The 24,726-nt window shown below is 41.9% G+C and overlaps 1 protein-coding gene across 1 annotated transcript; it reads right to left on the bottom strand.

The window, feature by feature from the left end:
* Window positions 1-5,612: 5,612 nt before the first annotated feature.
* Window positions 5,613-16,576, bottom strand: selenon.S (selenoprotein N S homeolog). The gene is made up of 2 exons (NM_001348005.2): window positions 16,282-16,576; window positions 5,613-10,821 (listed from the first exon to the last, which is right to left on the bottom strand). The coding sequence occupies exon 2, from the start codon at window positions 10,819-10,821 to the stop codon at window positions 9,139-9,141; it is 1,683 nt and encodes a 560-aa protein (NP_001334934.1). The 5' UTR covers window positions 16,282-16,576; the 3' UTR covers window positions 5,613-9,138.
* Window positions 16,577-24,726: the final 8,150 nt, after the last annotated feature.

The raw sequence follows: 24,726 nt of genomic DNA, 5'->3' as shown, positions 1-24,726 counted from the left end.
CTGTGCAGCCACTGGGACAGAATGCTCTGTTATACAGATAGCTAGAATCTCAGCTGCCATAAAGCAGGGCAGGACTGCTGCTTACAATGGGCATCAGATAGGATCTGTGCGGGCATCAGATAGGATCTGTGCAGCCACTGGGATAGAATGCTCTGTTATACAGATAGCTAGAATCTCAGCTGCCATAAAGCAGGACAGGACTGTCATTATCCCACTAGGAAAACTGTCACTTAAAGGAAAACTATATCCCCAAAATGAACACTTAAGCAATAGAGAGTTTACATAATTTTAAGTGGCATATTAAAGAATCTTACTGGAATGTATATTTAAGTAAATATTGCACTTTTACATCTCTTGCCTTGAATCCCCATTTCGAGATGGTCTGTGTGCTGTCTCAGAGATCACCTGACCAGAAATACTGCAGTTCTAACTTTAACAGGAAGAGATCACCTGACCGGAAATACTGCAGCTCTAACTGTAACAGGAAGAGATCACCTGACCGGAAATACTGCAGCTCTAACTGTAACAGGAAGAGATCACCTGACCGGAAATACTGCAGCTCTAACTGTAACAGGAAGAGATCACCTGACCAGAAATACTGCAGCTCTAACTGTAACAGGAAGAGATCAGCTGACCAGAAATACTGCAGCTCTAACTGTAACAGGAAGAGATCACCTGACCAGAAATACTGCAGCTCTAACTGTAACAGGAAGAGATCACCTGACCAGAAATACTGCAGCTCTAAGTGTAACAGGAAGAGATCACCTGACCAGAAATACTACAGCTCTAACTGTAACAGGGAGAGATCACCTGACCAGAAATACTGCAGCTCTAACTGTAACAGGAAGAGATCACCTGACCAGAAATACTGCAGCTCTAACTGTAACAGGAAGAGATCAGCTGACCAGAAATACTGCAGCTCTAACTGTAACAGGAAGAGATCACCTGACCAGAAATACTGCAGCTCTAACTGTAACAGGAAGAGATCACCTGACCAGAAATACTGCAGCTCTAAGTGTAACAGGAAGAGATCACCTGACCAGAAATACTACAGCTCTAACTGTAACAGGGAGAGATCACCTGACCAGAAATACTGCAGCTCTAACTGTAACAGGAAGAGATCACCTGACCAGAAATACTGCAGCTCTAAGTGTAACAGGAAGAGATCACCTGACCAGAAATACTACAGCTCTAACTGTAACAGGAAGAAGTGTGGAAGCAAAAGACAGAACTCTGCTAATTGGCTCATGTGACCTAACAAGTATGGTTTGTTTGGTATGTTTGTGTGCACCGTGAATCGTACGATCCCAGGGGGCGGCCCTTATTTTTTAAAATGTTTTCTATTTTTGATTACCCAATGGCACATACTACTAGAAAAGTAAATTATTATGAAAATGGTTTATTTAGATGAAGCAGGGTTTTACACATGAGCTGTTTTATGCAATATCTTTTTATAGAGACCTGCATTGTTTGGGGGGTATAGTTTTCCTTTAATTACTGCCCATACAAGTCCATAAGTGCTGCGTATCTTGACAGCGCTATATAAATAAATGATGACAATGAATGATGCTGATAAGTGTGTTCCATGAGTAGCCACCCTGCATATAGCTGTTAAAGGAGAACTAAAGCCTAACTAGCTGCATTCTTCTCGAGGAATTACATGGAAGTGTGACATTAGAGGGCTTTGTACCTACTTTGTATCTCCATTTTCTAAGAACTTAATAAAACAAGAGGCAGGGCCTTTCCATGACAACGAAGGGGAACCTAATGTCAGTGACTTTCCTGTTCCCTCCCCTTAACTCAAACAATATAAGAACTACTACTACTACAGTAGTTGACTACTACAATAAAAACTTAACATTTACTTGCCTGCGCGCTCAGTCCGAAAGTGCCGGTGCCAGAAGTGTGCGCACACTGTTTGTGAATACGCGCATACGCACCTGGGGCAGACAGTTTGCTTAGGGCCAGGGGGCGCCGCTTATAGAAATCCGGCCCTGGTGACGACCCCAAAGCTTAGCTTCTCAACTGCCAATCAGAGCCCACTGAGCATGTGAGTGTCACAGACACTTTCCAAGATGGTGACCCCCTGTGACAAGTTTGAAGTCCTGGATCATTGCTGCTATTGACAAGCTCAAACTTTAGCCTCGTGCAATAAGTTCACTATATAAAATATGCCATTTTTAGCCACTTTCATTTTTAGGGTTTAGTTCTCCTTTAATCTCTGATGAATCAGGGACAACAAAGAAGAGGCCGAGCTCTGTGTATATTTTTTTTCCAGAGATGGATTATCAATTCTGTATGGGTTTCAGAAACTGTTTAATCTTTAGAGGATTAACCTCTGCAGTTAATGGCCACATCATCAGCCGCTGATTTATTACTCACTTTCAGAGCACTCGGTGCTGTAAATACAGTTTTAATACATCAATAATAAAACAGAACACTCATTAAACACTCTGTAATTGGACTAATATCCCTTGGCCCCAGAGAAAAAGACAAACCATAACCTAAGATGCGGCCGTTCATATCCCTGCGGTGCCAAGAGTGATTTCAGCACCAGACTGTAAATCAATATTATCTGATCGTAAAAATACTAAAACGTTTGATTCCAGTTAAGAGCTTATTCTATTCCCATTCCTCATGACAAACGGCTCAAAGTCTCCTCAGCACTCAAGTGGTTACTGAGCATGCTGGGAATTATACTTCGGTTATAAACCAATAAAAAGTTTGTGAGCCCTTGGGTATTGAGCCATAATTGTATCCATCAAATAATTTGTAATAGGTGCATGCTGCCATTACGATCTTGATCCAGATCTGTTTACCATGTGATATTGGCTGGTCAGTGGATCGGCAGGCTATAAATTCCATTTGTCGATGCCCCTTTAACATCCAACTCATGTTGCATTGGCAGATAAGGGAATGAAGAAGAACCACAACTCCCTTTTCGTTTCCTGCTGTCCCAGTTGTTCAGAATTTTGGCTAGAACAATAGAAAGGTGGTAATACCATGCATTTACGGACCCTCTACCTTATCCATGACCCTAAGTTGATTGCGCAGACACTGTAAAAGATCCATTACGTACATATTCCTGAATTTTAGCAATAATTCCTCATGAAATTGTGATTCAATTCAGCAAAATCGGCAAAAGCCAACACAAAGACAATGGTACTTGTACTTGGAAAAAATGATGGAATCCTTTAGGCCAGCGCTGTCCTGGAATTTTTCAGGTCTACGTGATGGAGGCCTGATAATGGAAGCCCCTGTTGACCACTCCCCCTTTCAAACCACACCCATGTTACCACAAAAACTTTTAGGACCATACCCACAATGACACTCGTAACACTCCAAAAATACCAAATGGATGGTGCTCAATGCAGGGATATCACTCATACATGAAAAATGTAAGTCATACCCTTAAATATACCATAAACATACCCTTTACTCCATATGCCGCCTCATCCTGTTAACACAGTCCCCCAGCACAGGCTTAAACACCTTAGGGGCCCCTAACAACAATTTCCAAATGCAACAAATCCCCAGACCAAACCCTACCAGGCTTAAATCCACAGGGTAAAGAGTAGGGCAAGCAGAGTATGGCACACACAGGGAGCATAGGGCAGACAGAGTATGGCACACACAGGGAGCATAGGGCAGACAGAGTATGGCACACACAGGGAGCATAAGGCAGGCAGAGTATGGCACACACAGGGAGCATAAGGCAGGCAGAGTATGGCACATATAAGGAACATAGGGCAGGCAGAGTATGACACACACAGGGAGCATATGGCAGGCAGAGTATGGCACACACAGGCAACATAGGGCAGGCAGAGTATGGCACACAAAGGAGCATATGGCAGGCAGAGTATGGCACACACAGGGAGCATATGGCAGGCAGAGTATGGCACACAAAGGAGCATATGGCAGGCAGAGTATGGCACACAAAGGAGCATATGGCAGGCAGAGTATGGCACATATAAGGAACATAGGGCAGGCAGAGTATGGCACACACAGGGAACATATGGCAAGCACAGTATGGCACACAAAGGAGCATAGGGCAGGCAGAGTATGACACACACAGGGAGCATATGGCAGGCAGAGTATGGCACACACAGGCAACATAGGGCAGGCAGAGTATGGCACACAAAGGAGCATATGGCAGGCAGAGTATGGCACACACAGGGAGCATATGGCAGGCAGAGTATGGCACACAAAGGAGCATATGGCAGGCAGAGTATGGCACACACAGGCAACATAGGGAAGGCAGAGTATGGAACACAAAGGAGCATATGGCAGGCAGAGTATGGCACACACAGGGAGCATAAAGCAGGCAGAATTTTGCACACACAGTGAGCACAGGGCAGGCAGAGTATGGCACACACAGGAAACATATGGCAAACAGAGTATGGCACACACAGGCAGCATAGGGCAAGTAGAATATAGCACACACGGAGCATAGGGCAGGCAGAGTATGGCACACAAAGGGAGCATAAGGCAGGCAGAGTATGACACACACAGGCAACATAGGGCAGGCAGAGTATGGCACATGCATGGAGCGTAGAGTAAGCAGAGTATGGCACACTCAGGGAGCAAAGGGCAGGCAAAATAGAGCAGGAGAAAGGAAAACCTATGTGGACTCTAAGATGAACAGTTCACTGTGCACTACATACAGTGACACAATGCCGATGTCCCTCCAGACGTTTGTAGGAGTGTGTACAATGTGGGCAGTTTCAGTCTGGGTCTCAGGTGTGAACAGTACAGGAATCACAACAGGCCGACTTTTATATGGGGGGGCCACTGACCTGCAGGGCGCCAGTTGGACAGCACTGCTTTAGGCCAATAACTGCTCTAAACATTGACCAACACATACCAATTTAATCAGTTTTCAATATGGGTATGGCGGGCCAACAATCCCAACCAACTTCCTTGTAGATTTAAACACCGGCAGGTTTGGTCAATTTATACTCATATAAGGAATTAGGAATCGGTTGAAAGCTCAAAACACTAGAAAGACGTCCATTTGATATCCATCTGTCAGCATACATACCATGCGAGCTTGTCCCCCTGTGTATGGCCACCTTTAGGCGTTCCATTTGATGAGATTGGAGAGGTGGGCACTATGAACAAGCAGATCTCTACTCAATTTTATCACCACCAAAGACACATACACGTACATACAATGGTATCCTGGGATGGTATTTTCTCAAAATAAATATCCATTGGGGAAATGTTACTTTTGGTCCCAGAAGGGACTGGTGATGACGTTGCTGGTATGGGGGAGCAATGCATGAGGTTTGGCCCACCCATGACCTGCTGCTAGTGATGATTTGTCATCCCAACATCCAAGTTTGGCCTTCAGACTAAAGAGTTACTAAACTGAAGGAAGCTGATGGTTTTACTACTATACAGATGCAAATTCTATTTCAGGTCTAGTAACATATCAGATTTCTATTTCCAACAGCAGACTAGTAAATACTACCCAACGACTGGCTGCTGTAGGTCACTAGAACTGTTGCAAAGCCTCCATCTATTAAATGAAACTCCAGAAATATTCCATTTGCATATACATTTGGAAAAGAATCAGAACCAGAGGCCAATGACACATTATTGGCTTTAATTTTTAATATTTAACAGTACATTTTTATCTTTAAAAATACAGAAAAGCAAAAATCGGGAGAGGAATTCTGGGAGTGGGGCTATAAATGTTGCTTTTAGGTTTGGAAAAAAAGATTTTTTTTGAGCAGAGAGGATTGAGTTATTTCTTCTCGCTCAGAGTATACCTATTCCAAAGCCTCAGGTCTGGTCCGTTAACCCGGTAACTTTAAGATCAGACCTTCATGGAGAATAGGGACGTCCTGAAAATAGAAGAGATCCTGCCTGCCATGCTACAAAAATACAAATATAATCCGAATATGTTTAAAAAAAAAAAAATTCTTTGACAATTTTTGGCACTCTGCTCCTTTGGCCTTTCAGCTATAAGGACAAAAATGAATATGCAATAAACATACACAAGTAATAAAATGACCATGTAAAACAAAAAAACCACAACCTACAAAATATTGTAACTGTGCTGCTTAAAGGACCAGTAAGATTTCTGGATTAGAAATGGTTTCCCATAAAAGTACAGGGATATCCAAAAATAATAAGGGTTATAGGAGAAGAAATGCAAGTACAGGGATGGGACCTGTTATCCAGAATGTTCGGGACCTGGGGCTTTCCATGTAATTTTAATCTTCATACCTTAAGTCTACTAGAAAATCATATAAACAGTAAATAAACCCAATAGGCTGGTTCTGCATTCAATAAGGATTAATTATATCTTAGTACTGTTTTATTATTAGTAAGTGGCATATTTAAATAGGGAATAATTGTTAGAGACCACCCAAATGTTTCATGATCATATAGGCAAAAGATCAGATATTTTCAGGATATTCATGACGCATTATTATGGCTCTATTCTTATGCCGAAACCACGACATGTGCCATTAACTGAAGAATCAATTCATTCTTGACTGTTTTCATATACAGGCATGGGACCTGTTATCCAGAATACTCGGGACCTGGGGGTTTTCTGGATAACGGATCTTTCCATTATTTAGATCTATACCTTGTCTACTAAAAAACATGAAATAAACCCAATAGGCTGGTTTTGCTTCCAATAAGGATTAATTATATCTTAGTTGGGATCAAGTACAAGTTACTGTTTTATTATTACACAGAAAAAGAAAATAATTATTTAAAATTTGGATTATTTGATTATAATGGATAGTGGGTTTCTGGATAAAGGATCCCATACCTGTACCGTTATCTGGAAACTCGTTATCCAGAAAGCTCCTATTATGGAAAGGTTCCAGATTTTTTAAAATGATTTCCCTATTATTATATATATTATTATAATGATTTCACTATTGGGTTTATTTAATGTTTACATGATTTTCTAGTAGACTTAAGGTATAGATCTAAATTATGGAAAGATCCGTTATCCAGAAATCCCCCAGGTCCTGAGTTTTCTGGATAACAGGTCCCATACCTGTATATGAAAACAGTCAAGAATGAATCGATTCTTCAGTTAATGGCACATGTGGTGGTTTCGGCATAAAAATAGAGCCATAATAATACGTCTTGAATATCCTGAAAATTATCTGATCTTTTGCCTATATGATCATGAAACATTTGGGTGTTCTCTAACAATTATTCCCTATTTAAATATGCCACTTATCTTCCTGTAATAGATTATTTCTGTGATTGTAATACATGGCGATCATTCATGATTTATAAATATTTTATACCAGGAAAGCCTATGGGGACCTTCCCCATAGGCTAACATTGAGTTCGGTAGCTTTTAGATGGCGAACTAGGGGGTCAAAGTTTTTTTTAAAGAGACAGTACTTCGACTATCGAATGGTCGAATAGTCGAACGATTTTTACTTTGAATCCTTGATTCGAAGTCGTAGTCGAAGGTCGAAGTAGCCCATTCGATGGTCGAAGTAGCCCAAAAAACACTTCGAAATTCGAAGTTTTTTTACTTCGAATCCTTCACTCGAAGTTAGTGAATCGGCCCCTAAGGGATACATGTGCTGTTAATATGAATGAATTTTGTTACAACAGCGCCACCTGCTGGTCGTTTTCTGACCAGTCTGACCACCAAGTAGTCAAGGAAGAAGTTGTCAGGAGAAAGAAAGAGGCTGCTCTGATGTTCTTCTGCTTAGGAAAACAATAAGAAACCTTTCTCAAATCTTTACTAAGCAGAAGAACATCAGAGCAGCCTCTTTCTTTCTCCTGACAACTTCTTCTTAATTTTACAATCACATATTTTTGAAGTTTACTTATCCTTTAAATACTGAGCTGTAATATTGTGTGTTATTAACACTGCTATGTATAGCATTTATAGAAGCATATGTAGCAAGGCGATTTCCTGCAGCTTTAGTTTCGGTTAGTGGTTAGAACACGACCCTGCTACAAAGTATAAAGTACTACTTCTACCAGGGACCGAGGTAAGGGAAAGCAGAGTGGACAGATACTAAACGTGACTATACATGCACTATACAGTTCGCTTTGTGCGATCATCTGAGCACGTATGGTGGCCCACTGCTTCCAACCGATAGTATGGACATGTGTTGTTTGGTAATCAAGACAGGTTTGAAAATGACACAAGGAAGCAAAGAGGTGCTGCAGCTTCCTGCTGTGTCAATCATTTATGTGCTTCAACAGAAAGGTGCCCATACTGTGTGTTGACCCTCATACATTCTCCATCCATTTGACTCATGGCCAAGTCAGATGAAGAACATACAGTTGGTGTAAGGCTGCCTAAAGGGCTCATCAAAAATTCAGCTATGGGCATCTACCTTCTCATGTCTATCCAATCCTCTGGTCTACTTCCCCACTGCTGAGAGACATGGGGCAGCAGAGCCAAATCCATACTAAGTGTTAACCCTCATATGCTCTTCTTCCATTTGGCTCATGGCCAGATCAGATGAAGAACATACACAGTGTAAGGCTGCCTTAATGGCTCATCAAAAAGCTATGGACCATCAATCTTCTTCCAAGTATCTTCTGGTCTGCTTCCCAACTGCTGAGAGATATGGGGTAAAGCTGAATTGGCAGAGAAACCACCAGGTGTTACATTTACCTACCCCGGCCTTAAGGTATAGCAGCTGCAAAAAAAAGAAATAAATTGGTTTCCAAAAACCTCAGAAAATATTTGCAAACCATTGTGCCTTAGTTATAGGGCAGACACAACGAGGAGACCAAGCCATCCAAAAAATGAAGACACTGGTCTCTGCCAGTGGGCATATGTAGCCTTTAATTAGGAAGCCTTCTCCTATGTGGCATCCTTTTGGCTACAGAGGGTAACCAGTGCTCCATTATACGTGCAGTAGTTTCCATACATAATATTATTTTGTAGCAATAGGTGTTGACCCTTTAAGAGAACTAGAGGAGACCTATGCCTCAACTACATGGTTTTGTAAATATTTTCTGGGGTTTGGCTAACCTTCACAGCCACATGATGATCATGATAATATCTTGAAACATAGCTAATGAATAGAGTCTCCAAAAAGTGTCCTACAGAAAATGAACACCCTATACGAAATACAGCTCATTAATACGTGGAAAAGAATTGGGCTTATACAAATGTGCCATCGTCTAAGGATGCAAGAATGGTTTTGTCTTCTCCATCCCTTCCTTTAGGAACTTTATGTAAGTGGCAGTGGACAAATCCTCCACTCCATCAGATAAGCTAAACATGTTGTTCTCCACTTCATCTGGCTTCAGGGATGTAATGTCCAAGAAATAATTAGCATTTATGTGATGAACAACGGTTCCATTGGAAAGGCAAATCATCATCTCCACGGGAAAGTTATACTTCTCCAAATGGAGGGAAGCAAACGTGGCGTACGAGTCTTTGTTGTTTTGCAGCTCCTCAAGCTCCTTCACTAATGACCAAGTGCTTACGAAGCTCTCGTTCAGCAAAGCAAGAATGGGCAAACTCTCTAGGACAGTCTCCCGGAGAGTTCGCCCCGAACCTCAGCAAGACTGATCATCCAGTGCACCCCATAGCAAAACGGAGTGCACAAGTTTCTTTTCGGCTAACGCACGGTCAAAAGCTTCCGGGAAGGGGTAATAAGTAACTTTTTTAAATGGGTACATAGTGACCTCAAGTTTTTTGGCTGCTTCTTCAAAGGTAATCTCTGACTGCCAGGTTATATCTTCGAACACAAACTCTATAGCCTCTCCTTCCGCATTCAGGCTTTCCATGACATTCCCATTCTCATCATAGATCACGGATGGGATGGAGGGTCCTAAAGATTCGATTTCCATCTGTGGCAGGTAACCAATGTCAACCTCCATATTGCTGCTCTCGCTGGCTCCGTACAACCACTCCATGTCAACATTCAGCGTTCGGTTGTTAGGGACAAAAAGTTTAAAGTGTCTGACGTGAGCAGCGTCTTTTGAGATGATAATATTGCCAGCGAACTGACCAGGGGAGAACCAAAAAGGAAAATTCGGAGGTTCGTTAAGCTGAAACTCTGCATGAATACGGAAAACGATATCATAGTAAAAATCGCTGATGGCCCGAATGCACGCTATGGAGCCTTGAGGGGCAAACCTTGTTTTTATAAAAGGACGTGGATGAAACATGGACAGAAGTTTATGGATGATCACCTCCTTTCCTTTGGGAGGCGGGGGATAAATTCTGTTATTAGGTAGGTACCCTGTAAATATGCTTAACTCGCTAGGAATAATCCACCAAGGATTTCCCACTTCTAACTTGTTCTTTGGTGGGAGGAACGCCTTGAATTGTCCAGCATAAAAGACATTACTGGGCACCACGGCCGTCGTCCAGTTCCGAAGTCCAGAGAGAGCGCTGTGAGTGATACCCAAGAACCCATCTTTGCTCTTTGTCATGGTCTCCATGACCAAAGGCTGAAAACGTGAAACCACAGACAAAGTCTCTCCGTTTGTATCGAGAAGCTCTTCCTCTTCATAGTCGGAGCCGGTGGAAATCCCTGTGAGTTTCTCAGCGATAGGCTTAAATTCTTCAGGGCTTATATACAGGTCCTGGTCGGTGTCCAGCGAGGAGAAAAGAAAGAGGCCCTCTGCCCCTAAAGTCCTCAGTGCTGCCTCCTGCTGTCTCACCAGCTCATTATCTCTATAAAACTTAATACCAAAGATCAGAGCGATCAGCAGCAGCCCCAGGAGCAGTTTCCAAAGGAATTTATACCTGCAGGAGTTAGGCTTTTCTTTCTTGTTTTCTTTTTCAGCTTCCTGTGGGGCATCATTGCTGGCGGTAAGGTCTTTTTTTCTCTTCCGAAGATCAGCTGGCATCTATAGAAAGGAAAACCCACAAGAGTCAAAACATACTGCGCAATCAACGGCTTAAAATAACATTTTATCCCAGGTCAGTTACCGAGGAGGGCCAAGTTAATGCAAGTGGCTTTCTTACTTATTTACTGCTGCTTAAAGAGTATGTGGAATAACCTAAATTATATCCTGAAAGCCAAGATATATTTTGCAATGCAAATGTTTTTTTAGTCTAGTAACCCATAGCAACCAATTAGTTATTTTTATTAGTGGAGGTTACAGCCAGCCTAAAAAGCATTAAAACGATTTCAAAATATGATGAACAAAACCCCTAGTCAATGCAACCAAACATAGAGCAGTTTCATCAGTGACAGGACAGGGGGTAACCTGAGCTAAGGGACAGCCCCATAACATACAGTTTAAATTATTTATATAAGTCACAGTTTCTGTCGACCCCTAAGCTTAGATTCCCAGCAGCAGCCCAGAGCCCACTGAGCATGTGTAGAGCCACTGACACACAAAAGATGGTCTAACAAGAACCAAGATGGGGAGCTGCTGGAGACCTGGATCATTACTGTTATGGGGCTGCTGCAAATCTGGGTATAAGTATATAAAATACAGCATTTCTAGCCATAATAGTTCTCCTTTAAAGTGTAGATAGCCACAGTTTAAAGTCCACACATGCAGCTCAGCCAGAGGAGAATCAGATCAGAATGTTTCCGGTTCGATCGATTTAAAAAAAAGTGTTTAAAGGGCACCTGTTGGCCAAAAACATTTTCCCCAATCAAAAGGTGCTGGCTAATAGAGCCTGCACTCCAATTGGGGGTAATAGTAGCTTGTTTAACTTTAAAGAAAAAGAAAAAAACTACTGTTACCCCCCAAACGGGTGCAGGCTTTGTTAGCCACTAACTTTGGTTGGGGAAAATGTTTTTGGCCAACAGGTGCCCTTTAAAGGAATTGTTCAGTATAAAAAATAAAAACTGGGTAAATAGACAGGCTGTGCAAAATAAATAATGTTTCTAATATAGTTAGTTAGGCAAAAATGTAATGTATAAAGGCTGGAGTGACTGGATGTGTAACATAATAGCCAGAACACTACTTCCTGCTTTTCAGCTCTCTAACTCTGAGTTAGTCAGTGACTATAAGGGGGGCCACATGGGACATAACTGTTCAGTGAGTTTGCAATTGATCCTCAGCATTCAGCTCAGATTCAAAGAAAACTGTTATGACACATACACTGGTAACCAATCAGTGGAAAGCAAGAGAGCTGAAAAGCAGGAAGTAGTGTTCTGGCTATTATGTTACACATCCAGTCACTCCAGCCTTTATACATTACATTTTTGGCTAACTAACTATATTAGATACATTATTTATTTTGCACAGCCTGTTTATTTACCCAGTTTTTATTTTTATACTCAACTGCTCCTAAACTGCTCGAGTGAAACATGTAAAGCACTGGTGGTAATGGAGAGAATAAGCCAAGATGATTTGTAATCCAAGGAAAAGTAGAGAGAGTCATTTCTTGTACAGAGTGTTGAAAAGCAGATGTATAAAAGCAAGTGGCCTTCACTCAAAGTTCCAAATTCCAGCATTCAGAGGGCAGTGGAGGATTCTGGGAATTGTAGTTTTCAAATGCTTGGCAAAGGGCACATATAAGCTTTAAAAAAACATAAAACTGCTGCTAAATTAAAAAGCAGGTAAGGGCACGTCTGTTTTCCATCCTCTTATGCAGAGCTGGACAAAATGACTTCACTGACAGAAGCCAGACAGACAGCAGTCCTGCACACACTGGAACATGGACCATCATTTTACTGCATAATGAAGGAAAGTGTTATTCTAAAGAACTTTCCCCATTTACGCAGGTTATTTATAATAATGAATCTATAGAGTACCTGCTGCTACAGTATTCGCTTCCATAAGCTGCCATTCTCTCTGGGCCGGCCCCGAGCGTGTTTTATAAAAGAAGCCAAAAAGGGCAAAAACTGGCAGATCAGGGGCATTAAACCTCACTACCATGGAGGTGACCAGCCAAATAGGACTGTACAAATGTCCTCTCCTCTCCTACCCTGTACTAAGCACAATTCAGCAGGAACAGCCCCTAAGTTTGCTCATAGTCTGTACAGAGAGATCCCATAAAACTATGGCAGCATAGGTATTCCCTGTACTAAGCACAATTCAGCAGGAACAGTCCCTAAGTTTGCTCATAGTCTGTACAGAGAGATTCCATAAAACTATGGCAGCATAGGTATTCCCTGTACTAAGCACAATTCAGCAGGAACAGTCCCTAAGTTTGCTCATAGTCTGTACAGAGAGATTCCATAAAACTATGGCAGCATAGGTATTCCCTGTACCAAGCACAATTCAGCAGGAACAGTCCCTAAGTTTGCTCATAGTCTGTACAGAGAGATCCCATAAAACTATGGTAGCATAGGTATTCCCTGTACTAAGCACAATTCAGCAGGAACAGTCCCTAAGTTTGCTCATAGTCTGTACAGAGAGATTCCATAAAACTATGGCAGCATAGGTATTCCCTGTACTAAGCACAATTCAGCAGGAACAGTCCCTAAGTTTGCTCATAGTCTGTACAGAGAGATTCCATAAAACTATGGCAGCATAGGTATTCCCTGTACCAAGCACAATTCAGCAGGAACAGTCCCTAAGTTTGCTCATAGTCTGTACAGAGAGATCCCATAAAACTATGGTAGCATAGGTATTCCCTGTACTAAGCACAATTCAGCAGGAACAGTCCCTAAGTTTGCTCATAGTCTGTACAGAGAGATCCCATAAAACTATGGCAGCATAGGTATTCCCTGTACTAAGCACAATTCAGCAGGAACAGTCCCTAAGTTTGCTCATAGTCTGTACAGAGAGATCCCATAAAACTATGGCAGCATAGGTATTCCCTGTACTAAGCACAATTCAGCAGGAACAGTCCCTAAGTTTGCTCATAGTCTGTACAGAGAGATCCCATAAAACTATGGCAGCATAGGTATTCCCTGTACTAAGCACAATTCAGTGGGAACAGTCCCTAAATTTGCTCATAGTCTGTACAGAGAGATCCCATAAAACTATGGCAGCATAGGTACTCTCTGTACTAAGCACAATTCAGCAGGAACAGTCCCCTAAGTTTGCTCATAGTCTGTACAGAGAGATCCCATAAAACTCTGGCAGCATAGGTATTCCCTGTACTAAGCACAATTCAGCAGGAACAGCCCCTAAGTTTGCTCATAGTCTGTACAGAGAGATCCCATAAAACTATGGCAGCATAGGTATTCTCTGTACTAAGCACAATTCAGCAGGAACAGTCCCCTAAGTTTGCTCATAGTCTGTACAGAGAGATCCCATAAAACTCTGGCAGCATAGGTATTCCCTGTACTAAGCACAATTCAGCAGGAACAGCCCCTAAGTTTGCTCATAGTCTGTACAGAGAGATCTCATAAAACTATGGCAGCATAGGTATTCCCCTGTACTAAGCACAATTCAGCAGGAACAGTCCCCTAAGTTTGCTCATAGTCTGTACAGAGAGATCCCATAAAACTATGGCAGCATAGGTATCCCCTGTACTAAGCACAATTCAGCAGGAACAGTCCCCTAAGTTTGCTCATAGTCTGTACAGAGAGATCCCATAAAACTATGGCAGCATAGGTATTCCCCTGTACTAAGCACAATTCAGCAGGAACAGTCCTCTAAGTTCGCTCATAGTCTGTACAGAGGGATCCCATAAAACTATGGCAGCATATTCCCCTATGCACAATTCAGCAGGAACAGTCCCTAAGTTAACTGAACATAAAGTAACTGTCTGTGCATAAAAATAAAGTGCTGGTACATAATGACACAATAGAGAATTCTATACATCGGGAATGAATTCAGTCCAGTCATGCAGCACAAATCAATGGAGAGACTGAGAGCTCCTGTACCCCGGGGGCAGGACACACAATCAATAGCACTGGCCTGCGCTGAAGGTTGAACGAAGATTGAAGGAGAAAGAGAATAAAAGATAAAATGCAATTTACCTGTGACTAAGATATTATAAACCTTCATGTTTAGTTTTAAACAGGGATGCACCACTATTTTGGATTCAGCCGAACCCCCGAATCCTTCATGAAAGATTCGGCCAAATACCAAACTAAATCTGAATCCTAATTTGCATATGCAGCCCCCATCAACACTAGCCCCTAGCAATGACCGGCCCATGAGGTTCTGCAGCAGCAGGTGTATTTGAGACATTCATAGGGCCACACACTGATTAAAAGTGGCCCTTTAGATATTCCCCAATAACTAAGCTTCTCATCTCTTTAAAAGTGGCTGATTGTGTTCATGAGGATCGTGGGAGTTGTAGTTCAATAAAAATACCTACAAACACCAAAAACAAAAAAGAGAGTAGGGTCCCCCGGCAGAAGTCACAAAGTATGAGCAAAGCCTGTTTACCCTTAAATTATGTCTTGTGCATTAACTGTTAGTATGATGTAGAGAGGGATATTCTCATTCAATTTGCAATTGGTTTTCATTTTTTATTATTTGTGGTTTTTGACTTATTTAGCTTTTTATTCAGCAGCTCTCCAGTTTGCACCAGTCTGGTTGCTAGGGTCCAAACTGCCCTAGCTACCATGCACTTTTTAAAATAAGAGACTGGAATATAAATACGAAGGTTACTGAATAGAAAGCGGAGTAACAATAAGTAGCAATAACAATACATTTGTAGCCTTACAGAACATTTGTTTATTAGGTGAGGTCAGTGACCCCCATTTGAAAGCTGGAAAGAGTCAGAAGAAGAAGGCGAATAATTCAAAAACTATAAAAAAATGAAGGCCAATTGAAAAGTCGCTAAGAAGAAGCCATTCTATAACCTACTAAAAGTTAATTCACCCGTTTATGTACCATGTCTCTGGGCTTGGGCTACTACATGAGGGTGGGGGTAGACTTGCTCCCGGGAGCCCAGTGATGTGACCCCGGAGTGAGGGAACGGGGGGCCCCTCAGTACAGGGCCCTTGGCTCTTATTCATGAATGTAACTGTCTGTATATAGTGAATAAAGTACCCCCTCTTGTAAAATATAAGTAAGGATATTACAAGTCACTTTGGAGTTTCATGACCATATAAAAACACGAGGCCGAAGGTCATGGAACTCCGAGGTAACTTCTAATATCCTCATATTTTGCAACTGGGGCTACTTCATTTATTATAATACACAAGTTTCAGTGAGTCATGTGACAGAAATGACATCAGAATTCACCGTTTATAACTGATGACATCACTACTAGCCATTTATAACTGATGACATCAGAACTCACCGTTTATAACTGATGACATCAGAACTCACCTTTTATAAGGATATAATTTACAGGATATTCATGGCTTTTGTGTATTATATGTTATTATTGCACTGATCAGAAAGTATACATTGTACAGCACCGTGTACACATATATATCTTGTATATAACACTACACAAACACAACTACACACAGAGCAGCACTCACTACTCACCTCCTCCTCTCAGCAGACTGAGCTCTGCAGCCTCTACACCAGCCCTTCCATCTGTCACAGGGAAAGCCCAATATATTTCCCCTCAGCAAATCTGCCCACCAGAGACACAGCTCAGCCTCCCATATACTCCTAACCATCCGCTTCCCTTTAATAAAACATCTTCCGGTGTTACAGGGCAGAGAAACAATCACATTCCCAAGAACAACAGATTTCCTCCCCCCCCCCTCTGTAGCCGGTGCAATGGTATAACCCAGTGCTTGAGTTGTTCTGCCCCCTTCCAGCTGCTTAACCCCTGCAGTGCTGTACAGCACCAACCAACTCTTCCTGGGAATTGCAGCTGTATTTTTATTTTGAGGGGACGCCTGGGGAAGGGAAAAGTGACTGCACATGATATTAAAGGGGAAACAAACCCGTAATTTGTTTGTTTTTTGTAATAAAAGCAAATGTAATTCTGAGCAACTTTCCTATACCCAGATTCCAATATTCCATTGGTGTAAATGCACTAGTAAATGAAACTACAACTGGAAACTAAAAAGATATTGTTTGTTGCTTCCTGCACTTTTTTTTTTAAGCTTGAGCATGCTTCATTACCCGAGTGCTCCCTAAATCCCCCAAAACTCCATGTATTCAGCCAAAAGGCACAAAGATAAAAAGAATTTGTAATTTGCAAGAATTTAGGCCACCGCTTCACGGCACAAACGGGAGGGAAACTCTGTGGGTGAAGGGGTGGGCGATCTACGGAGCCGCTCTCTGGGGTAGTTTAAATGCAAGCTGCTAAAGTACCATCATTTACTCCTTACTATTAATTAGTGGATCCATTTTTGATGCCAACTAGACATAGCAATTCTTCCAAGACAATGGGAGGGTGCGTCGCAGGGTGAATGGGTGGCGGAATTATTAAGGCTGGGAACTGATTGGTGGTTGAAAGGGTAGCAATTTAAGAGGTTACCTACACTGGTTATAGGCTACGTGACATTTGTCCTTTTTTGCCCTACACCTCGTTAATATTGCAGTTGTGTCTCACACCACACTATTATTGAAGTCATTTACTACAGACTGTAGTGGTTCACTACAGACTTTATGTATCAGCCTTATACTCAGGGTCGGACTGGCGCAGTCGGGGCCCACCGGGTTGTGAACCTCGGGGGCCCCGTGCGCGTGCGCAAAAACTAGTGCGCAAAAACTAGTGCGCATGCGCGAACGTCAGGCCCAACGCGCGCATGTGCAACAGCGCCGGAAATCTTTTATTGCCGTTCGGGGGCCAATCTAGGACCGGGACTGGGCCGGCGGGGACCCAAGAGGGCCGGGGCCCACCGGGTTTTTTCCCGGTTTCCCGCCGGCCCTGTCCAACACTGCTTATACTTCACCTAGGGGTAGCAATTATCGCTTAACCTAACCAAGGTTCTCTGTCTCCCTGTTCCTAACTTTGTTTTAAATGCTTTCCTGGACTAATGATTTTAATTTTAAAATGATTTTAATTAAGTTAAGTTTTAACATTGTTCCGTGGGTTACAAGGCTCCTGGATGGGGTGGTGCAGTTTTAAGGGTTAACTTTCCCTTTTTTTCAATACTTATTTCTTTAACCCTGCACACCATCTACTTGTTTTCTCAATTGATGGATGGTGCTCCCTTACCTCGTTTGTGATTATAAAAATAATTTGTACGTTTGCCCGAAGGCTAGGCTGGAACCCTTTATCCCAGACACCCCCAAAAGGCACAGACAGGGGCGAGGGACTCCATATCCCTCATACCTCCCAGTATTTTGGAAATAAAAAAGAGGGACAAAAAAGCTGTGCGCGGCAAATTTTTTTGACCATGCCCATTTTTGTGGCCACACCCCCTAATTACCATGTTCATTATACAGAATTTGGCTGGTTATGAAAGTTTGAACATATTTCTGTGTTTTTTATGTGTTATTACAGTTTTGCTAATGAAGGGGAATTGCCCTTTAAGCTGCAAGTCAGTTTCCCCAAGAGACCTGCTTATCTTAAGTTGTAACAATTGTATTTAAGTGCACCTGCTGCGTATTCTGGGCTCTCAGCCAATAGCCAATTAAGTCTTAGAAATGTTGTATCTTTTTCTGGTTGTTCAGTGCAGGAGATCAAATAGAAAGTCGGGACATTTCAATAATGAGCTGTCAAAATTGGGACTGTCCTGCGAAAAATGGGACAGTTAGGAGGTATGCCAAAAGGCCAAAATTCTTTATACAGTACCAAGTGATTATAGGTTAAAATTCCTTTATTGGGTTTACATGGCACAACCTGGTTAGCAACATTTCAGGCTTTATCAAACCAAAAGGTAACACATCTTCCTCCTAGACTGACCCTGTGTGATATGAGATACAAGGGACCATGTGACCTTGACATGGACATGGGGGTATGAAGTCCAATGATTGCTGGGAGGGGAGCAAAAAATAATGCTATTCCCCTATCAATAGGTGCATGGCCATCAAGCGCCTCCATCTGTGTAAATATGGAACATCCAGCCTGTAGCTGATTCAGAGGAAGGAGCAAATAAACCCCCATCTCAAAGCAGCCCCAATTTGCTTTTTGGCCTTTTGGCTAAGAACGAGTGCAGAATCAGGGCTTTCACCTCTATTTTAGCACTTTTCGGATAAACCTCAAATTGCCTCTGCAGCCTCTGATCTGAGCACTGATCTGGGGGAGGGAGATGTGTGGCCATTAGGATCCTTCTACCCCTGAAACCGGACCCGCCATGGGCACATTTATAATTGGGACCTTTTCGGAGGTCCATTGTTGCCCCAAACCCTTTATAGGCCTTTTAGCTGAACGGGATAACCCCCTCCCCCCCAGCCTTGCAGAAAAGGGGGTCTGAAGACTGTTGCCTCCTGCAGTCCTTTTGGCCAAGGTTGTTGGGAACAAAGAAGTCTGTCCTTGAACAAAGGCCTAAGGATCTGTAGACACTTTGAGCCTTTTGGAGTTTGAGACTATGTCTCTTTTGAGACAAGTTCATTGCACCCTTTGAGTTTGTTTTGCACTTGGTAATGAAGCACTTCTTGGGTTTCCTTAAAAAAAACCCTCTCCTGATGGAGCAGATAAAGTACTTGGTCTGGCTAAAAGGCTCACAGCTAAGGAGCCCCAGAATTTGCACCCCTAGTCTGGACATTATAACACAGTGATCCCCAACCAGTGGCTCATGAGTAACATGTAGGTCTCCATCTTTCTTGGATGTTGCTCCCAGTGGCCTCAACACAGGTGCTTATATTTTAATTCCAGGCACGGAGTTGTATAAAAACCAGTTGTCCTGTCAAACAGAGTCTACTGTAGGCTGCTTCTCACAGGGGCTACCAAATAACCAACCACAGTCTATATTTGGCATCTCTTTCATGATTTTGTTGGCGACCCCAACTATAATGCTTAGGCTGCTTTTTTTTTTAAGAGACCTACTTGGAGGTCACTTGTTTAGCCTTCCCCCTCTGTGCCTTTTGGCTAGAAGAAGCTGGACCAAGGGACCCCCTAGCCATGGGGTAAAGGGGCAGTGTTTTGGCAGGAAAAGTCGAGATAAAAAGGTTCCACTCAAGTTCTCAGATGAAGACAGACCTGAAGACGCTATTTCATTGTGGGCCTTTTTGGCCGGGTGATCTGGAGTTGGCCTTTTTTATGGCACCCTTATTTTTGCAATGTATTATTAATGCACTTACGCTTTTTAGGTGATGGAAGAACTGCTCTGAGAAACAATTCTCCCGCTGTCCAGAAGGCAATTGGACCAGTGCCTGGATCATTTTTGTCCTGAGAGTATGACTATCAATAAGCCTCTCCATTGATAAACTGACTCTTGGAACACTCCAGCAGTAGTAAGATCTTCTCCAGCTCTGTTAATCAGCTGAGTTCTGCTATATTGTTGCAGGAGTCAGAACCAGCAGTGCGAAGAATAAAAAAAAAGGGATCAAATAAACCGGAAATTGTTGACCTGTCTAAGAACAAGATGGCAGACAGGGAGTGAGCTAAGAGAAAGCAAAACACTGGGACCACTTCCCTCTGAGCCGCAGGAGGAACATTCCAGGTTGGAATTGTGTCATTTACTAAGGGGAGTTCTGGGCTGTGAATTCTCCATTCATTCAAAAGGCAGAGCAACATCTGGATCTGATTTCAGACACTGAATAAAGGAAGTCCCGGGCAGCTGCTCAGTGAAGTCATTACGGTATTCCTGAAAAAAAAACGCCTGCTGGGAAGGAACTGGAGTCAAATTTATACATGGACTTTAATACTTATGCCTTTTGTAACAACCGTGACATGTACATGAGATTTCATTCAGCCAAACCATTACTATGTGAATATCCCTATCCCTGCTGTATGATTACGAAACAAATAGGGCTAAAAATGTCACATTTTATATAGTGAACTTATTGCATGAGGCTAAAGTTTGAGCTTGTCAATAGCAGCAATGATCCAGGACTTCAAACTTGTCACAGGGGGTCACCATCTTGGAAAGTGTCTGTGACACTCACATGCTCAGTGGGCTCTGATTGGCTGTTGAGAAGCTAAGCTTAGGGCTCGTCACTAATTATCCAGCAGAAAATGACCTTCCCTGGCTGTAATATAAGCTGATGCTACAGGTTTGCTGATTATTCAATTCTGATGCTAATTGCACTGTTTTCTGTGCTGCCATGTAGTAATTATGTGTATTAATGACTAATCAGCCTTATATTGTGACATTTCTATTCTATGTGTACTGTATATTGTGAGTGGGTCCCTAAGCTCAGTAAGTGACAGCAGCACAGAGCATGTGCAGTGAATCAGCAGAAAAGAAGATGGGGAGCTACTGGGGCATCTTTGGAGACACAGATCTTTACTGCTAAAGGGCTGTGGTTGCCTTGGGCTGGTACAGAAGCACAAAATATAATGTACAACATTTCTACCTACTTCTTTAGTTAGGCTTTACTTCTCCTTTAAGTTTTCCAGTTGCACTGAAAATGTTCTATGTCCAGCTGAATTCAAAAAAATGTAATAAGAATTCGTTGGAATTTCAAGTCATAAAAAATGTTGTATGCCTCCGATTCATTAGGAGCGAGTACGATGCAGTTTTAGAAGCAAGAAGCTGTGTGAACCCGGGAGCAGCCGCCATCTTCAGAGGTGGCAATTGGCATCGGCCAGTCCGGGAATTCTGAATCGACCTCCACGTTTGTAGCTCCAAGATTCTCCCGCAATACTGTGCTCAGTTCGGAACAGAAAGACAGACGGGTCAAGCAGAACTTTATAGAAGTGCAAGGAGCATTTATAAGGAATACCTTTAATGAATAGAATTTTTTTCATGCAACAACTGAAGACAAAATTATTCGACCATAACTTATATTTGTTGACTACTAGTATAGTTTATATAAACAAGCTGCTGTGTAGCCATGGGGGCAGCCATTCAAGCACAGGATACACAGTAGATAACAGATAAGTACTACTATAGTTTATATAAACAAGCTGCTGTGTAGCCATGGGGGCAGCCATTCAAGCACAGGATACACAGTAGATAACAGATAAGTACTACTATAGTTTATATAAACAAGCTGCTGTGTAGCCATGGGGGCAGCCATTCAAGCACAGGATACACAGTAGATAACAGATAAGTACTACTATAGTTTATATAAACAAGCTGCTGTGTAGCCATGGGGGCAGCCATTCAAGCACAGGATACACAGTAGATAACAGATAAGTACTAATATAGTTTATATAAACAAGCTGCTGTGTAGCCATGGGGGCAGCCATTCAAGCACAGGATACACAGTAGATAACAGATAAGTACTACTATAGTTTATATAAACAAGGCTGCTGTGTAGCCATGGGGGCAGCCATTCAAGCACAGGATACACAGTAGATAACAGATATAGTACTACTATAGTTTATATAAACAAGCTGCTGTGTAGCCATGGGGGCAGCCATTCAAGCACAGGATACACAGTAGATAACAGATAAGTACTAATATAGTTTATATAAACAAGCTGCTGTGTAGCCATGGGGGCAGCCATTCAAGCCAGGATACACAGTAGATAACAGATAAGTACTACTATAGTTTATATAAACAAGCTGCTGTGTAGCCATGGGCGGCAGCCATTCAAGCACAGGATACACAGTAAGATAACAGATAAGTACTACTATAGTTATATAAATAAAGCTGCTGTGTAGCCATGGGGGCAGCCATTCAAGCACAGGATACACAGTAGATAACAGATAAGTACTACTATAGTTTATATAAACAAGCTGCTGTGTAGCCATGATACAGCCATTCAAGCACAGGATACACAGTAGATAACATAAGTACTACTACAGTTTATATAAACAAGCTGCTGTGTAGCCATGGGGCAGCCATTCAAGCACAGGATACACAGTACGATAACAGATAAGTACTACTATAGTTTATATAAACAAGCTGCTGTGTAGCCATGATACCAGCCATTTCAAGCACAGGATACACAGTAGATAACATAGTACTACTACAGTTTATATAAACAAGCTGCTGTGTAGCCATGGGGACAGCCATTCAAGCACAGGATACACAGTAGATACAGATAAATACTACTATAGTTTATATAAACAAGCTGCTGTGGTAGCCATGGGGCAGCCATTCAAGCACAGGATACACAGTAGATAACAGATAAGTACTACTATAGTTTATATAAACAAGCTGCTGTGTAGCCATGGGGGCAGCCATTCAAGCACAGGATACACAGTAGATAACAGATAAGTACTACTATAGTTTATATAAACAAGCTGCTGTGTAGCCATGATACAGCCATTCAAGCACAGGATACACAGTAGATAACAGATAAGTACTAATAGGGGTCACTGACCCCATCTCAAACACATATGATCTGTAAGGCAACACATTTATTGTAATTGCTACTGCTGAATATGCAGTCTCTTATTCAAATCCATACATGGTTGCTAGGATAATTTGGACCCTAGCAACCAGTTTGCTGAAATTGCAAACAGGAGAGCTGCTGAATAAAAATCAACATAACTCAAAAACCACAAATTAAAAAATGAAAACCAGTTGCTCACTGTCTCTACATCATACTAAAATTTAATCTAAGGTGAACAACCCCTTTAACCAAATGATTAGCAACAAGGAGTGTGATGGATAATGAGTTGACTGTGGATAAATATAGAACTTATTTTCACTTTTTGTATTTGGTGTTAGTTCACAGACCTTTAAGGATGTTAAAAATTCAGCGATGCTTCCTTTTCTATTACTGGAATTAACTGCGCGTTTGTAAGATACGGAATTAATGCTGCCCTTAACCCTCTATAGCCTCTATAGCAGTTTGGCTATTATAATGCAAAGGGTTTCTTAAACTGCCCATAAACTTGGGGGCAGATTTATCAAGGGTTGAATTGAAAATATGGTTTTCGAGATTTATCATACTCTGGCCCTTTAAGAACTCGAAAATGACTATTCACCAGCTAAAACCTGCCGAATTGCTGTTTCAATCAATGGAAGACCTCCAGGGATCAATTTGAAGTTGTTTGCAGCCTTCTTGTCTTGACATTCGAGTTTTTTTCAGGGAAAAAATACGAATTGAGTTTTCAGGTCGATTTCCTTCATCCGAGTTTCTAAAAATTGATTTTTTTTAATTAATTTGGATGGGTCGAATTTTGATTTGAAGGGCTCTTACTGACGAGCGGTTGAAGCTGCGCTCCCCTGCGTTCCGTATTTCTGCGTTCAGCCGCAGGGGAGCACAGGAATAGACGCATTAGGTTCTTTTCAATGGGGCTGTACTCACACAGGCGCATGTAGGCGCCGAACGCAGGTTGAGACGCAACATGTTGCACTATTCAACATGGCCGCCCGCACTGAAAACTCCCTTACAGTTCAATTTTTTTTAAAACTGAAAAATAATGTTTCCCCCAACCGGAGTGCGGACTCACCTCTGATGGGGAAACTACTGTATTTCAGGTGACAGGTGTCCTTATAGGATTCATTTTCACAATGACCTTGTAGTATTATAAAGATGGAGACCTGTTGGCCTGTTTTTAATTGTTTCAATAAAAATAATGTTTTTTTTTTTAATTTACAAAGATTCCTGGTGTGCATCAACTTATCTTGGAATGTTATTGACATTAAAGGGGTTGTTCACCTTCGAGATAACTGTTAGGGGCATATTTATCAAGGGTTGAATATTCTAATTCAAAAAGACCAACCAAAATTAAGTCAACGTTTTTTGTTGGTCATATAGGTCAGTTTTCGATCAAATAGGTCTGTATATGGCCGAATTCAAAACGTGCGAATCGAAGGAATAGCGCATTTGATCGAATTTGATTCAAAGTTTTTCCCAAAAGAAACTTTGATTTTTCAAAGTCCACCAATTGGATCCAAATAGGTTCTAGGAGGTCCCCCATAGGCTAAAACAGCAATTGGGCAGGTTTTAGATGGCGAATGGTTGAAGTCTAATTTTTAAAGAGACAGTACATGATAAATTTCAATATTCAAATTTTTC

This window comes from Xenopus laevis, chromosome 6S (genome assembly GCF_017654675.1).
Source record: "Xenopus laevis strain J_2021 chromosome 6S, Xenopus_laevis_v10.1, whole genome shotgun sequence".
NCBI classification, from domain to species: domain Eukaryota; kingdom Metazoa; phylum Chordata; class Amphibia; order Anura; family Pipidae; genus Xenopus; species Xenopus laevis.
Note: the sequence above shows the minus strand (reverse complement) of the source record. Positions and strands in the feature narration are given on the sequence as shown.